Source organism: Hipposideros armiger, unplaced genomic scaffold (genome assembly GCF_001890085.2).
Source record: "Hipposideros armiger isolate ML-2016 unplaced genomic scaffold, ASM189008v1 scaffold_129, whole genome shotgun sequence".
Lineage (NCBI taxonomy): Eukaryota > Metazoa > Chordata > Mammalia > Chiroptera > Hipposideridae > Hipposideros > Hipposideros armiger.
Genome location: NW_017731479.1, coordinates 3,132,840 through 3,148,672, shown reverse-complemented (window position 1 = coordinate 3,148,672; position 15,833 = coordinate 3,132,840). Strand labels below are relative to the sequence as shown.

The 15,833-nt window shown below is 45.8% G+C and overlaps 1 protein-coding gene and 1 pseudogene across 1 annotated transcript in view; both read left to right on the top strand.

The window, feature by feature from the left end:
- Nucleotides 1-15,833, top strand: part of MYO1H (myosin IH) — an 81,260-nt gene that overhangs the window by 58,641 nt on the left and 6,786 nt on the right. Inside the window, exons 19-23 of the mRNA XM_019649063.1 lie at nucleotides 5,408-5,521; nucleotides 11,408-11,484; nucleotides 12,838-12,906; nucleotides 14,738-14,822; nucleotides 15,381-15,540. Of these exons, the coding sequence (XP_019504608.1) occupies nucleotides 5,408-5,521; nucleotides 11,408-11,484; nucleotides 12,838-12,906; nucleotides 14,738-14,822; nucleotides 15,381-15,540 (505 nt within the window). The remainder of the gene's footprint in view (nucleotides 1-5,407; nucleotides 5,522-11,407; nucleotides 11,485-12,837; nucleotides 12,907-14,737; nucleotides 14,823-15,380; nucleotides 15,541-15,833) is intronic.
- Nucleotides 9,171-11,115, top strand: LOC109386144 (chromatin modification-related protein MEAF6 pseudogene; annotated as a pseudogene).

The window sequence follows — 15,833 nt, the reverse complement described above, 5'->3', positions numbered from 1 at the left end:
ATATATATATATATACATATATATATATACATATATATATATACATATATATATACATATACATATATATGTATGTATGTAGGGTTCACTTTACAGACGCACTTTACGGCTTCCTTTGGCTTGTCTGAATTGCCAGCATCACCATGGTCTCTTGTGCTTTGGGGCCATGATGAAGTAGAATAAGGGTGACGTGAACACAAGCACTGTGATACCTCAGTGGTTAATCTGATAACCGAGGCGGCTTGGAGTGACTAACGTGTGGGTGGGGGGCGTACACAGCGTGGAGACGCAGGACAAAGGGAGGAGCCACGTCCTGGGTGGGACAGAGTGAGATGGCTCTAGATACATCGCGCTGCTTGGAATGGCATGCAGTTTAAAACTTGTGAATTATTTCTGAAATTTTCCATTTAATGTTTTCAGACCGCAGTTGACTGTGGGTAACTGGAACTGCAGACAGTGGAGCCACAGATAAGGGGGGGACTACTGTACTGTGAGTCTCAGGGTGAGGCGATGAATAAAAGGGCGTCCCTCAGGGAACTCAGTTTTTTAACCTGCTGTAGCGGTGACATTGATTAAACACTAATATTTCAGAGAATAGGAAGGCGATTCCGACTCGGTTCACCATGTGCCTCTTCATTTCACCAAGCCCCTACCTTCTTCGAACTGAGTGCATAGACCCCGGCGCAGATGTGGGTGGTGCTTCATTTGGGTCTGTACTTGGCTGGGGAAAACCCTTCCTAAGGTGACCACAGGTGCTGGGGTAGTGCTGTCAGTCTGGGGGGCGATCCCCTCAGCCTCACGGGCTGTCAAGAGAAGTGGGTGTGGTGGTAGGAACAAGACTTGGGTGGGAATCCCTATTCTCTTCCAGCTGTGACCTATTTCCTTGGGTGTAACATGGGGATTAAATTTCCTGCTTTCAAGGAGCTTATAAGAATTTAATGATATGCTCCACCACTGCCACTACCATCGCCCAAGTTTGCTTGTACACTAATATTTCATTGGTGGTAAGATGCATGTGAATTTGTTGCCAAAACAGCAATACACTCTCACACTGTCCAGAGAAGCATAGCGAAATGATCATTTTTGTAGGTCAACATGGCTGAATATCAGCAATTTTATACTTCAATTGAAATTTGGCTTTTTTTGAAGTATGACTTCATAACCATAAAAAGCACATGTGTGAGCTTACATTTTTAAATCTAATTACTTGCATTTTGCTACTTATACCCCAAGATCCTGAGCTCTGAAACTTTAGCATTTTCTTGTGTTCTTAGCTTTAGCCCCTAGTTTTGTGATCTCAGATTTTTCTCTACCAAGGATCATGCTTGTTTTTCTCCCATGAGCCTTGTGTCTTGATAACTGATATCTCCTTACATGCATTTATTAAGTAATAGTCTCTTTCATCTCTGTTTTTTTTAATGATTTATCTACCTGCCGATCGGAACTTCTGATTAGCATAATCAGCATTAACTTACTTTTTCTGAAAGATTTTATTGGGGAATTGGGGGAGGGGAACAGCCAAGTCATTGTCCTTCAGTCTTAGTTGTGGGGGACACAGCAAGCTCAGCTTCAAGTCCAGTTGCCATCCGGCCGCCCGGCAGCAGCTCGTGGCCACTTAGCTCGAGGTGCCGTGTTCAATCTTAGTTGCAGGTGGGCATAGCCCACCATCCCATGCGGGAGTTGAACCCACACCCTTGTTGTTAGGAGCACGTACTCTCACCAGCTGAGCCATCCTGCCACCTGTTGGCAGCTCAGTGGTAGCTCAGCTCAAGCGCAGCTCACTGACCCACGTGGGAATCAAACCAGCGACACTGTTGCTCAGAGCTCGCTCTCTTAACCAACTGAGCCACTTGGCCATCCCAGCATTAACTTTTGACTTGATACAATTTCAGCTAAACACACCTAGGATGTTATCAACATGCATCAAACCTATCTTGAGAAATGGCATAATTGTCTTTGGGTTTTAGAAACAGTGAGAAGGGCGACAGACAATTCTGCCCTAAATACTGCCTTTGAAGGCTCCCAAGGGGGGCCCAGGACCCCAGCTTGGGGACCTCTGTACAGCTTTGCTCTACACCACAGGTACATTTGGAGAGGCGTTTTAATTCCCAATCCCCAAATCCATGGAACCATAAAACACCATTGTGGATGTGTTCCCCCTCGGAGGCCTGTATAGAAGGCGGATATGGAGGAAACACAGGGTCCTCAAACAGTCTAATGTTGGAGGCTCGTTGTCACACCACTTTCCTCTTTGTCCCCTCTCCTTTTTTCTTTCATCTGTCACCATTTCTGGACCATGCTGCCAATGCATAGCCATGGTCTCTTTTCTTTTTAAATAGCTTTATTGAGATATCATTCACATACCAGGCGATTCACCCACTTGAAGTATCAGTGGTTTTGAGTGTTCTGATATGTGCAAGCACAGTCCATTTTAGAACATGGTCATCACCTCAAAAAGAAACCTGTAACCCTTTAGCTATAAACCCCCTATCTCCTTACCACCCCCAGCCCTAAGCAACCACTAATCTACTTTGTCTTCCTAGATTTCCCTGTGCTGGACATTTCATACAAATGGAGTCATTTGTATAACATTTAGGCTTTTGTGACTGGCTGTTTTCATTTAGCATAATGTTTGCAAGGTTCATCCATGTTGTAAAATAGATCATATTTCATTCCTTTTCATGGCTGAATGATATTCCGTTGTGTGGATGGAGAGACCAGATTTTATTTATCCACCCATTCATCTGTTGATAGGCATTTGGGTTGTTTCCACTCTTTGACTATTATGAATAATACTGTCAGGACCATTCATGTACAAGTTTTTGTTTGGACATATATTTTCATTTCTTTTTATTATTATTATTATTTTATTGGTGAACTGTGTGTTTTCCCAGGACCCATCAGCTCCAAGTCAAGTAGTTGTTTTCAATCTAGTTGTGGAGGGCACAGCTCATGGCCCATGCGGGGATCAAAATGGCAACCTTGGTGTTGTGAGAACGGCACTCTAACCAACTGAGCTAACCGGCCGCCCCTATATTTTCATTTCTTTGGGCATATACCTTGGAGTAAATTACTGGGTCAGATGATAATGTTTAATTGGGGAACCACCAGACAATTTGCCAGGTGTTTTGGGGGAGGATGTACCCTCTTTTCACAACATTTTGCTCATCGGCTACCTGTCATTCATTTGCCCTTATCCATCTTTCTGAAGCTGACTTCTGGTGAAGGTGGCAGGAAGTAGCAGTCACTGCCCACTCCACCTCACCCACAGACATTTGCTTAACAGTCCCATCTTCCTGGATTTTTTTAACTTAATACATTTTTTTCCTACCCTGTTGCTGTCTGAGGCTCCGTTCTTCTTTCCATAAATACCAGTGAGCACCTGCTCTGTACTAGCGCTGTCCTAGGTGCTGGAGGACCACGGAGAATAGGACAGACTCCATCCCTGCCACATAAAGTTTACTTTCTGGTGGGAGAGACCAGCGAGCGATAACATGAAGATATAGCCAGTCAGGTGGGGGGTACATTCTTAGAAGGAACACGAATGGAGGTAAGGGGGAAGAGTGGTGGACTCCCTCTTTTGGTAAAGAGGTCTGGGAGGGCCTCTCCAAGTGAGGGAGGGAGTGCTGAGGATACTGGGAACAGCCGTCCAGGAAAGAACTTAGATGTGGGAACTGGGCAGGCTTGAGGACCAGCCAGAAGGCAGGCGTGGCTGCAGGTCAGTGGCCCTTGGAAGAAAAGCCCGAGAAGTTCAAGGGATTAGGCTGGAGATGCCCAGCCTGTGCACCTGGCCCAGCACCACTTCTCTCGGTCAGGAAGCAACTGCCTCTCAGGGCTGAAAAGGACAGAAGTTAGCAATCTCTCCACCTTGCAGGCATTAAAGGCACCTCCCCATTCCCTCTGTGTCTGTGTAGCCCATGTTTGGACAGACTGGGTGGCGTGTGTTAGTGATGGGTGTGGGCCAGAAGGGTGGGAGCAGGGCCTGAGGCTGCACCATGTTCCCTGGGGTTGGCACGCACCCGTGCCACTGTGTATGCGGCTAGACAGAGGGAGGTAATTAGGGAAGACCGTGTGACACTTCATGCCTGTCTTCGTTCAGACTGCTATAAGAAAGTACCATAATGGTGGTGGTTTATAAACAACAGAAGTTTATTTCTCACCGTTTGGAGGCTGGAAATCTGAGATCAGACCGCCAGCACAGTCAGGCTCTGTGTAGAGCCCTCTTCTGGGTTGCAGGCCGCCATCTTCTCGAAACGTGTTCTCACATGTTGGAAAGAGGGCCAGGGAGCTCTCTGGGGTCTTTTATAAGGACACTGATCCCATTCATGAGGACTCTTCCTTCACGACCAAACACCCACCCAAGGGCTCCACCTCCTAACGCCATCACCTTGGAGGTTAGGATTTTTCCACATGTGAATTTGGGGGAGGAGGGTCACACACGTTCAGTTGATCACAATGCCCTTCATGGACTTGCTCACAAACTAAAGTCCCAGGAAAATAAACATGTTTTTAACAGTTTAACATAATACCATATAAATGACCTACGGAAGCAGCTTACTAGGAATGCCATGGCTGGTTTATTGAAGTCTTGGACCGTGCCAGGTCCTTTCTGTGGGTTACCTCATTTCAGTCTCATGGATGACCCCATGAGGAAGGTCCTGCTGTTGTTTGCGTTGCACAAGTGAGGCAGTGAAGTGACTTGTTCAGCTCCTACGCTGGGCTCAAACCCAGGCAGCGTGGTTCCAGTTTATCTGCTCCAGTCGTGTGCTTTCTGCCTTGATCCACAGACACCTGTGAATTCTGCCTTCACGTATTATATTATAGACATCATGGTTATCTTTCTAGTGACTGCATATTAGAAGGGACTTGCATTTTATGCTGAAATCAGGTTCTTAACGTCAACATTGGGTCCCAAATTACCCTTGAAAAGTCCCTGGCCCCCTCCCAGAGGTGGCACCATTTCTTCCCGTGCTGGTTCACGTTGGTTGTCCATTCATTTGTCCGTTGATGGACATTTGCGTGTTTCTACCTTTTTGTCTATGATGAAGAATTATTCTATGAACATTCATGTATAAGCTTTTACATGGATATATATGTTCATGTCTCATTGGCAATATACCTAGGGATGGAATTGAGTTGTTTTCTGATGGTGTCATTGTTTTTGTGAAAACAGGCCCAACCTCCCCTTGTCCCACTGATAAACAGTTTCTCTCTCCTTTCTTGCCAAGTATATATTCTTGAATTCAAAGAAGCTGAGTTCGAGGAAGTGTAATGAGTCTGCTACCCTATGCTGAGCGGCTGGTATGCCGTAGCAGAAAGAAGCCGGCTCCTGTCGGGGAGGGGGGGGGAGGGGGGCGGGCAGTGTCAGATCTGATGGCTTTCTAAATGTGTCTCTTCTCTCCCTTAGGTACAAGTCCTTGTGCCCAGACACTTGGCCGCACTGGCACGGGCCTCCAGCAGAGGGCGTAAAGCGGCTGGTCAGGTACATCGGCTATAAACCTGAGGACTACAAGTTAGGGAGGTAAGTGGCCGGGAAGTTGCTGTGGAAATGGTTTGGGCATTGATCTATATCCATCTAGAGCCCGGAGATGCATTTTTTTTTCAGGAATTTACGTTGATTTCCAAGCAGATAACTTCCATCCACTCCATTTAAATGTGTCTCTTGAAAGAAAAAACTCACCTGTGTGTCTCCTTCACTCTCAATTCTTCACTCACACTCAGAACTCACCACTTACCAACACTTCTGACCCCAGCTAGGTGTCCTGCAATTTAACTCCGTTCTGACACTGTCTACCTGGAGATAGCATCAGGCCCCGCAGGTGAAGACAGCCTCCCTTCCTCCACAGCAGACACCAGTCCCAAGTCCAGGTTGTCATCCATGCTTCTGATGGATTGGCTATAAACTGGAGGTTCCCACAACCCACTCCTTGGGTCCAATGAATATGCTAGAGCAGCCCACAAAACTCAGGAAAACATTTTACTTAGATCACTGATTTATTATAAAGGGTTATAACTCAGGAACAGCCAGATGGAAGAGATGCAAAGGGCAAGATATGTGGGAAGGGCTGGGGCTTTCACACCCTTTCCAGGTGCACCCAGAAACTCCAAACCATGTCCTTTTGGGGTTTTTTTATAGAGGCTTCATTACATAGTGATTGAGCACTGGTGATTAACCTCCAGTCCGTCCCCCCTTCCCTGGAAGTGAGGCTGAATGTTCCAACCTTCTAATCTCAAGATTGGTTTCCCTGGCAACCAGCCCCCATCCTGAGGTTATCTAGAGGCTTTCGAAATATCACCTCATTAGCATGAACTCAAGTGTGGTGTGATCAGGAGGGGGTTGTTATAAATAATAAGACACCCATTTCACCATTATCACTTTGAAGCTATTTCAGAAACAAAACCCAAATATTATAACCCAAGACACCCCTATTGCTCTAATCGCTTAAGAAATTGCAAGGGTTTTGTGGGCTGTGACACTGAAACACAACAATGAGCAAATATGTATTTCTCATCAATCACAATATCACAAGCTCTAAATGGTTAGGAGGGCAATATTGCACCTATTGGAGAAGATCAAGTTATAAAGGAGGCATGTGTTCTAAACCTGATGGGTGGGGAAGGGCTAGGATGAGCCTCTTGGCTTGAAAAAGGAGGGGACTAGGGTGGCTCCCCTAACCTCTGTGTGCCTAGAGTCTTCCATGTTTCAAATGTACGCAGGACTTCTTAGAGGAGATATGAGGACTTACGTGCTGTGAAAGCTCCTCTATCATCCTGGGAAGTGCTTGTCTAGAACTCTAGACCAGGGGTCGGCAAACTTTTGCGATGGAAGAGCCGCCAGGGGTCAGCAAACGGCGGCTCGTGAGCCACATGCGGCTCTTTGGATACATACATGTGGCTCTGAAGTAAAATCGAAAATGAAAATAAAACTATCATCGTTTCATTTATAACATTTTTAAAGGATATTAGTCACATAATGGCGATTATGTAAAAATATATTTATGGCTCTCGAATAATTTTTAAATTGTTGTGATGGACAGGATCGGCTCTCTTCCAGAGGTCGGCAAACTTTTGAGACGGAACGTACCCAGAGAGCCGCATGTGGCTCGTGAGCCGCAGTTTGCTGACCCCTGGTCTAGTTGTAGTTCTGGTGAGCGAACTTTCACATACATTGAAGACTCTGAGGCAAAACTTGTCAGGGTGAAGCAGGAAGATTTTAGTCTATTAGTCATTTTGATCAGGGTTAATATGGTTGTAAGGAACTGTGCCCACACATGAGGGTTTGTTACCAGGACACAGAGATTCCAGCTTCAGGGATGGCTCTGCCTTTGAATCTATCAGCAGACTTGCCCTGCCAACTCCTAACTCCCACTTGTACCTGGCCGGCTGTGGCCACTCTGGCCTCTCTCCATCCCCTTGCTTCTATTCTGGGCCCTTCTCCAAGAAGCAGTTACTTTTCCAAGCCAGATCCCTGAGGGGAATCGGGCTTAGACCTTCCTCAGAGAGGTCAGGCCATGGAGGTTAGAGGGTGGGATCTGTCCCCATTCCATAACCTCTGATGAGGAAGTGGGATTACATGGCATGACACTGCTGTAATCCCCCCCACCCCCCCTGCCCCCCAGTAGCTGTCCTGAGAAGTTTCCTCAAAGGGTGGTAGGTGGGACAGGCAACGGAGATCAGTATTTATAATTTAGCTCTGCTAGTTCATGGGATCTTCTTTTAAAATTAGACATAGCTTTTTTTAAAGATTTTATTGGGGAATTTGGGGAGGGGAACAGATAAGTTGCTGTCCTTTTGTTCTTCAGTCTAGTTGTGGAGGACGTCGCTTCACTGGCCCATGTTGGTATGATCATTGCATTCTTCCTGGGTGAGGCAGTTGCTTGCCAGCCATGGGACAGCCACTCACTGCAGCTCATGGCAGCTTACGAAAACTCACACCTGCTGCCAGCCAGCCCCACTGCAGCCTACGCCGTCGCCGGTGACTCACGGCAGCCCAGCTCCAGGTCGAGCTGTTGTTCACCATCTTAGCTGTAGAGGGTGCAGCGTCACTGGCCCTCATGTGGGATCTGAANTTGTTCACCATCTTAGCTGTAGAGGGTGCAGCGTCACTGGCCCTCATGTGGGATCTGAACCGGGGCCCTGCTGCTCAGAGCTGGTGTCCCAAGCCAAATCCTAACCAACGCGCCACTCGGCCGGCCCTAGACTCATAGTTTTTGTCATCACTTTTAAAAATTATTGTTTCAGTTACAGTTGACATTCAATATTATTTTATACTAGTTTTGGGTGTACAGTATAGTGGTTAGATATTTATATAATTTATGCAGTGATCACCCTGATTAGTACCCACCTGGCACTATACATAGTTATTATAACATCATTGACTATACTCTCTATGCTGTACTTCACATCCTGTGATTATTTTGTAACTACCGATTTGTATTTCTTAATCCCTTCACCTTTTTACCCAGCTCCCCAACCCCCCTCCCCTCTGGCAGTCATCAGTTTGTTCTCTGTATCTATGAGTCTGTTTCTGTTTTGGTGTGGTTTTTTTTTGTTTATTTTGTTCTTTAGATTCCACATATAAGTGACATCATGTGGTATTTGTCTTTCTCAGTCTGACTTATTGCATGTCATCACTTTTTAAAGCCCAGGGAAATAACTTCAGGTTAGAATGGTACATTTGTTTTCTAGGGCTGTATAACAAATGACCACAAACTAGCTGGCTTAAACCAACAGAAATTTATTCTCTTACAGTTCTAGACACTAGAAGTCCAAAGTCAAGGTGTTGGAAGGACCATGCTTCCTCCGAAGGACCAAGGTGTTGGGAGGATCCTTCCTTGCTTTTTCCAGCTTGCAGTGGCTCCTGGCATTCCTTGGCTTGTCGCCACATCACTCCAATCTCTGCCTCCATCTTCACACCATCTTCTTCCCTGTGTCTCTGTGTGTTCTTTTCTGTCTCTTATCAGGACACTCTTGGAATTCAGGGTCCACCCTAATGATCTCATCTCGATCCTTACCTTGATTACATCTGCAAAGACCTTATTTCCAAACAAAATCACATTCTCAAGTTCTGAGTAGACATGAATTTTGGGGGAACACTAGTCAACCCATTACAGATAGAAACTGAACCAACTAATAGTTGAAACACTCTTGGCTGCCTGCCTCAGCCCAACATGGCAATGCACAACGAGGCGGTGACACTGCAGATCCTGGACCCCCGGCAGGAGCTGGCGGAGCTCGTAGAGTGGAAGCAGGAACTGGCGGAAACACTGGCAGACTTGGAGAGACAGACCTATGTGTTTGAAGGAAAGCTACTTAGAAGACACTCAGATGTATGGCAATACTATTCGTGGCTGCGATAGGTATCTGACCAACCAAAAAAACTCCCAATAGCAAAAACGATCAAAGGAACCGGGAGTTTAAGGATGCTGAGTGACTCATCAGTAAATCCTCAGTTACTTCAGCAGCTGCAGTAAGTGCATTGGCAGGAGTTCAGGACCACTTCATTGAAAGGGGAGAACCAGGAAGTGGGACAGAAAGTGATCCTTCTCCAGACTTCCACAATCAGGAAAATGAACCGAGCCAGGAGGACCCTGAGGATCGGGATGGCTCCATGCAGGGAGTGAGACCTCAGAAGGCTGCCGCTTCTACTTCCTCAGGAAGTCCTCACAGCAGCCATAAAAAATGAAAGAATAAAAATCAGCACAGGGGGCGGCCGTGGTTAGAGCACAGGCTCATAACATCAAGGTTGCCGGTTCGATCCCCACATGGGCCAAGGAGCTGCGCCCTCCACGACTAGATTGAAGACAACTACTTGCCTTGGAGCTGATGGGTCCTGGGAAAACACACTGTTCCCCAATAAAATTTCTTAAAAACAAAACAAAAACAGCACAGGATTGATCTGAAGTTAAATAAACAAAACCCCTCCAGAAGCTGGCTGTTAGGAGACTCATTAGTGCAGAAGCTCCCAGGCTGTAGAGCCCTGTTTCCCTCCTCCAACCTCACAAAGATAAACATCCCTCACCTGAGTGCATGATCACCCACCTCTGCTTTCCCAGACCCAGTGCCTGTGACTCAATAGTTCATTCTGAAATGCAATGACAAGTCATTTCAGTAAGACCACACCGGATCATTTACTTTGTGTCACTTTGAGTAGGAAGACCAAGGCATGGTTATCATCCCCGCCAGTTGCTAATGGAATCTCTGTCTGCTTAGAACCCAACCTGGCTGGCACCCGTTTCATCTGTGATACCCATCGAGAAATGGTCTCTGCGTTTGTTGAAAGAAGAACGCAGGTCCCATTTCAGAGGGAGGCTGTAAATACCTGGCATTTTTGTAATTTGTTTGTGTTTTGTCATTTTTCCATTGTTGTTTTTACCATCCTATTTTCTTTCGGGGCCTTTTTGTCAGGCCCTTGGACAGCTTGTACCTTCCTGCCGACATATCTGATAACCTGTTTCATGGAGTTGCCGATACTCTTAACATAATCTGGTTTACCATAAATAAAATGGGGAACTTGACTCTTTTTTTTTTGCAAGGAATAGGAAAAGCTGAAAAACATGTTTAAATCAGTCCTTTTCAAATAGATTTTTATTCTTTTGTCTATATAAAATTTCAGGCTTTGACTTTTCATTGCTTTACTTTTAAACCTGAGATTTTTTTTTTCATTTTTGAATTTATTTGTATCCTGTCTAATGGAAATATCTTTCTTTTCCCATCTTCCCTCTCACTGCTGGTATTTGCCTAATTAAACATTGCTCTTAAAATCATTAAGTCATGTGGAAAGGCTCCAGATTGTACCCAAAGCTGACAAGATAGGGAGTTTTTGAGCTGGAGTGAAAGATAGGATCAATAGGAACCACCAGTGCCCAACAAATCCCCTTCCTTATGGGGATGATGGCCCCAGGAACTCGCTGATAATTGTTATCTGCCTCTGAAGCAATGGCCATCTATCTTGGCTGCACATTGGGAAGCTACCTGGGAAGCTTAAAAAAATACTGGTGCCTGGGTCCCACCCCCAGACACTCTTGACTAGGGTACAATCCAGTTATGGGGGATTTCCTTTCCATGAGTCCCTGGGATTCTGATAGGAGACCCAGTGGAGAACCCCTGCATTAGGAGACTGGATGGTGTGACTGAAATCCTGTGTTGTGACTCAGCCTAAGGAATGAGATTTGGGGCTTTCCCTTTTCTTTCGCTGTAGGCATAGTCCTTCACTTCTGCCCAGATCTTCGTTAGAAAAAACTATGTTCCATCTGTGATAATGTGGGTAGAGTTGAATAGGGGTGGTGTCTAGTATCAAAACAATTCTACCTTGTCAGATGTGCAGAAGCTTTCATTCTTGTTCTCAGATAAACTTTGTTTTGGAAAAGAAAACAAAAACATTAAAACATTTTTTTTTCACTTCTAGAACCAAAATATTCATTCGTTTCTCCAGAACTGTGTTTGCTACTGAAGATGCCTTTGAATTGAGTAAACATCAATTAGGTATGATTTTTTTTTCCCTGCCCTGATTTCAATAGAATGTGAAATGAACACGCTTAGTTTGGGGTACATCTTCAACATGGTATTTGATACACTGTTCCTGGGTTTGGAAACCACGAACAAGATACGGGAATGTGGTAAGATACACGTGAATGTCTGCCTTAATGAGTGTTTGGAGGTCCTCGTGGATGCACACGGAGGCTTAAACACTGTAGTGCTGCCCCAGTTTTAGTTTGGATCTTACTCTGTTGTGCCACATGAGGACCTTAAACCCACGGGAGTCCATCACCCTTCAATGGAGGTTTCAAAAACTTGGTTTGTATGTGTCTGCTGTGGGAAGGTATAGCGGCAAAGTCTACAGCCAGGGTGTTTGCTGTGAATGGTAAACGGGAAAAGTTCGATGGGGGTGGGGGTGGGTGGAGAATGGAAAAAATAAAAAAACTACTGGGCGAGATGGGTTTCTCCCTTGAAATCTAAACTGGTCTGTCTGTTGAGGATGCAGCTCAAGTCATGCGTGTTTGCTGTGTGCCAGTGCATTCCACGTCCTTTGCACTCATGATCTCATTGTCTCCTCAGAACAAACCTATAGCGATAGTATCTCTACTTTACATTCAGGGAAAGCGGCCGGAGATGGTGGTAACTTGCTGGAGGCCACATAGCCGGTCAGCAGCAGAGCTGGGCTTTGAACATGGGTCTCTTTGGCTTCAAGGCCTGGACTCCCAACCACTGTGCTGAATGGTTTCATTTTTTTGACCTCTACCGCAGTGGATAGTGATCACCGGGGTTTGGTTCATGGGCAGCAGCAGCTGGCTGTGGGGTGGCCTGAGTCAGCATTTCTAACCAGCTCACAGGGGATTTGACATTGCTGGTCTGTGGGACTCTGGAGGAGCTTGGCCCATGGTAGGACCTCAGTCGCTGGGAGGGGAACGTAGAACATGTGTGGTCCTACAGCCTGGGGTCATACCCCTCCTTAGCAGCTGCCTTGCCTAGCAGCCAGCAAGGTTCCTCAGTGCCCGAGCCTGCACACCCATTACTAAAATGTGCTGATATCCGCCTTGCAGGGTGGGGTGTGAGGATGAAATATAATGCCTCACAGGAAACCAGGGCCCAGTAGGCCCTCTAGATGGTGGGGGAATGCAAGGGAAAGGAAGAAAGGAAGCTCCTTATTGGACAGCTTCTGACAGCCAGGCTTACTAGAACCTGCCCACTCGCATTTCTGCCCTGCTGCGTGGGCTTCCTCTGTCTGCTCCACAGTGCACACCCCGAGGGCTATTTCTCACATCCCCTCTGAAGGTCACAATGACTCAAACGCAAGAATGAGAGCCATTTCACCGAAACTTTTTATTTTATTTTAAGCTGCGAAAATTCAAGCCACATACAAAGCCTGCCTAGAAAGGAGAGTCTATGTGAAAAAGAGACAAGCAGGTAAGCATTACACAGAAACTTCCCAGTTTCAGTGGGCCAGAACCCCACTATTTTCCTCTCATCTACCCACCTCCTGGAAGCACAGGCCCCTTTGCGCAGCCTCTCTCCCTGCCCGTTCTCGAAACCTTGGTGTGGGGCAGCCTCGGGGTCCAGTTCTGGGGCCTCTTCTCGTTTTTAGTCTGTTGACCTGAGATGATAACATCATGACCTATATTCAGTTCATGGATGTTTTATTTGATCCATAACATGCATGATTAAAGAATAATTTTCTAAAAAGGTTACCAGCACCATGAGTACTCTTGGGTCCCCCCTTTTCTGTCCCTTCCTAATTACTTCTCACCCCGCCCCCGCCCCAACACACATGCCACTCTTCTAATTTTTGCATTTATAATTCCCTTGGGTTTTTTGTTGTTTTTAATATAGTTTTACCATCTATGGATGCATCACTCAACACTACAGTTATAGGCTGGCATGTTTTGAACTTAATAAATTATACTGTTTGTACTTTTTGCAACATTTTTATACTCTAACTTGTTTTTGAAATCCAACCAGTAAATGTGTGTAGATTTAGTTATTCATTTTCATAGCTGCATAGTATTCCACTGTATTAGAGGTTGGCATTCTTTTTCTTTTAAAGATTTTTTTTTAATTGGGGAATTGGAGGAGAGGAACAGCGTTGGGGAATCGGGGAAGGGGAACAGACAAGTTGCTGTCCTTTTGTTCTTCAGTCTAGTTGTGGAGGACATCGCTTCACTGGCCCATGTTGGTATTGTGATCATTGCGCTTTTCCCGGGTGAGGCAGATCGGTCACCGGCCACTAGATGGCCGCTCACAGCGGCTCTTGGCCGCTCACGCTGGCTGCCAGCCACACACGGTAGCTTATGGCAGCCCACTGCAGCTTCACTGCAACCTAAACCGTCGCAGGCAATTCACCGCAGCCCAGCTCCAGGTCGAGCTGTTGTTCACCATCTTAGCTGTAGAGGGCAGTGTCTCTTGCCCTCATGTGGGATCTGAACCGGGCCCTGCTGCTCAGAGCTGGCGTCCCAAGCCAGCTCCTAACCAATGTGCCACTTGGCCGGCCCGGCATTCTTTTTCTTAAAGGGCTGGACAGTAAATATTTTAGACCTGTGGGTCGTATGGTTTCTGCTGAAGTTACTCAACTCTGCTGTTGTAGAATGACAGTAGCTTTAGGCAAATACATAAACGAATGAGCATAGTGGTGTTGCAATTAAAGGTTTTTTACAAAAATAGGTGGCTGGCCCGAGGGCCGTAGTTTACTGACCCCTGTGCTGCATGAGTATTTCATAAGTTAGCCATTTTGTTGATGGGCATTTGGGTTGCTGCCAGTGGGTTGGTTGTTTTTGTAACAGTTACGAGGAAGAAAAGCATGTAAAAAATCTGAGTAACTGAGAAAAATCTGAAATGCATTAAAAAAGTGAGAGACAAGCCAGAAATCTAATTTTTGTGTTCCAATTTGTTTATGTACCCCAATTTTAAAATGTAGACAATTAAACATGGTGAAACAAAACAGTGGTAAGACACATGTATATTGTCACAAGCACCCCTCATCCCCAAAAACGACCTTGGGAAACTCTGGTCCCCTCGCCTAATTTTGGGGCTTGCCTTGAAGCTTCCCATAGCAACCTGGGTTCCTCCGTCTCCCTAGTTCAGTGCCCATCTGAGCAACCCCAAGACGGTCCATTTCTGGGCTAGCGGAGTGCCGTGGCGGGCTTGTCAATGTTTGTGGTATGGATGACCGATTCTGAAAAAGCCTTTTTGTCTTTAAATATGATTGTGCTCACCTTCTAATGCCAGCAGTGAACTCTTTCAGCCATCAAACTTGAAACCCACTGGCGTGGAGCCCTGGCTCGGAAGGAGATGAAAAGGAGAAAGTGGGCTGTGCAGGTTATAAGGAAGTAAGTTCTAGGGTACAGGAGGGAGGAGAGGCCACTTAGTGCTGGTGCTCTGAAGAGGGTGGTCATGGCCTTGGTTTTTACGGATTTGTGTAGAAAGGTAATCTTCCTTTTGGGGATGTCAGTTCTTAAGAATCCAGTGCCATCTCTTCCCTCTGAGCTCTCTAAATTGGTGGTGATCACAGCTCAGTACGTTTGTTGTATCTCTTACGATATGCCAGGCCAGCATTGCCAAATCTTTGGATATTTTTTCAAAACAAGCTGGAAATCTGGGTTTCATGTCATATTTCCCGATTTTTGTTGTTGTTGGCAACAAATTCAAGCTGCTAAAAGCAAAACAGAAAATAGTGTGGGTGAAACAGAACCTATCTTCGGGGGCAGATTTGGCCCGCAGGCTACATTCCTGGCTCTGGCCTACATGACCATCTCAATAATCTTTGGTTTCCTTGGAATCAAACGAATGGGGGAGAGAACACAGTCTCAGTGAAAAAACAGGCCAGAGAAAGAAAAAAAAAAAAAGAAAAACGGGTCAGAAAACCAACAAAATACTTTCCTATTTAGGTTCATAAAGGGATTTATCAATCGAGACAAGCCTCTTGGTCCTGACAATGAGGAGTTTGTTGTGTTCGTGCGGAAGAAATACATCTTGAAGCTTCGGTACTATGTCCCAAAGAATGTCTTGGACAAGAACTGGCTGACGCCTCCTGGTATCTTGGAAAATGTAAGGGCTCCACTGGGACTCATGTTGCAAGTGACTCGGGCACTGATGGAGCTTAACTTTTTGTGTTTCTTTGTGCTGCCTCCCTTGGTTTGAAAGTCCAGCCTTAGCAAAGCACTTCTTTGCAAGAGTGTTGCACAAGAAATCATAATATCCTTACTGGAAGTATAAAAAGCCATTGGAGGTCTGTTTACACAGGGTACTTTTTTTTTTAAAGGTTTTATTGGGGAATTGGGGAAGGGGAACATTGTGTTTTTCCAGGACCCATCAGCTCCAAGTCAAGTTGTTGTCCTTCA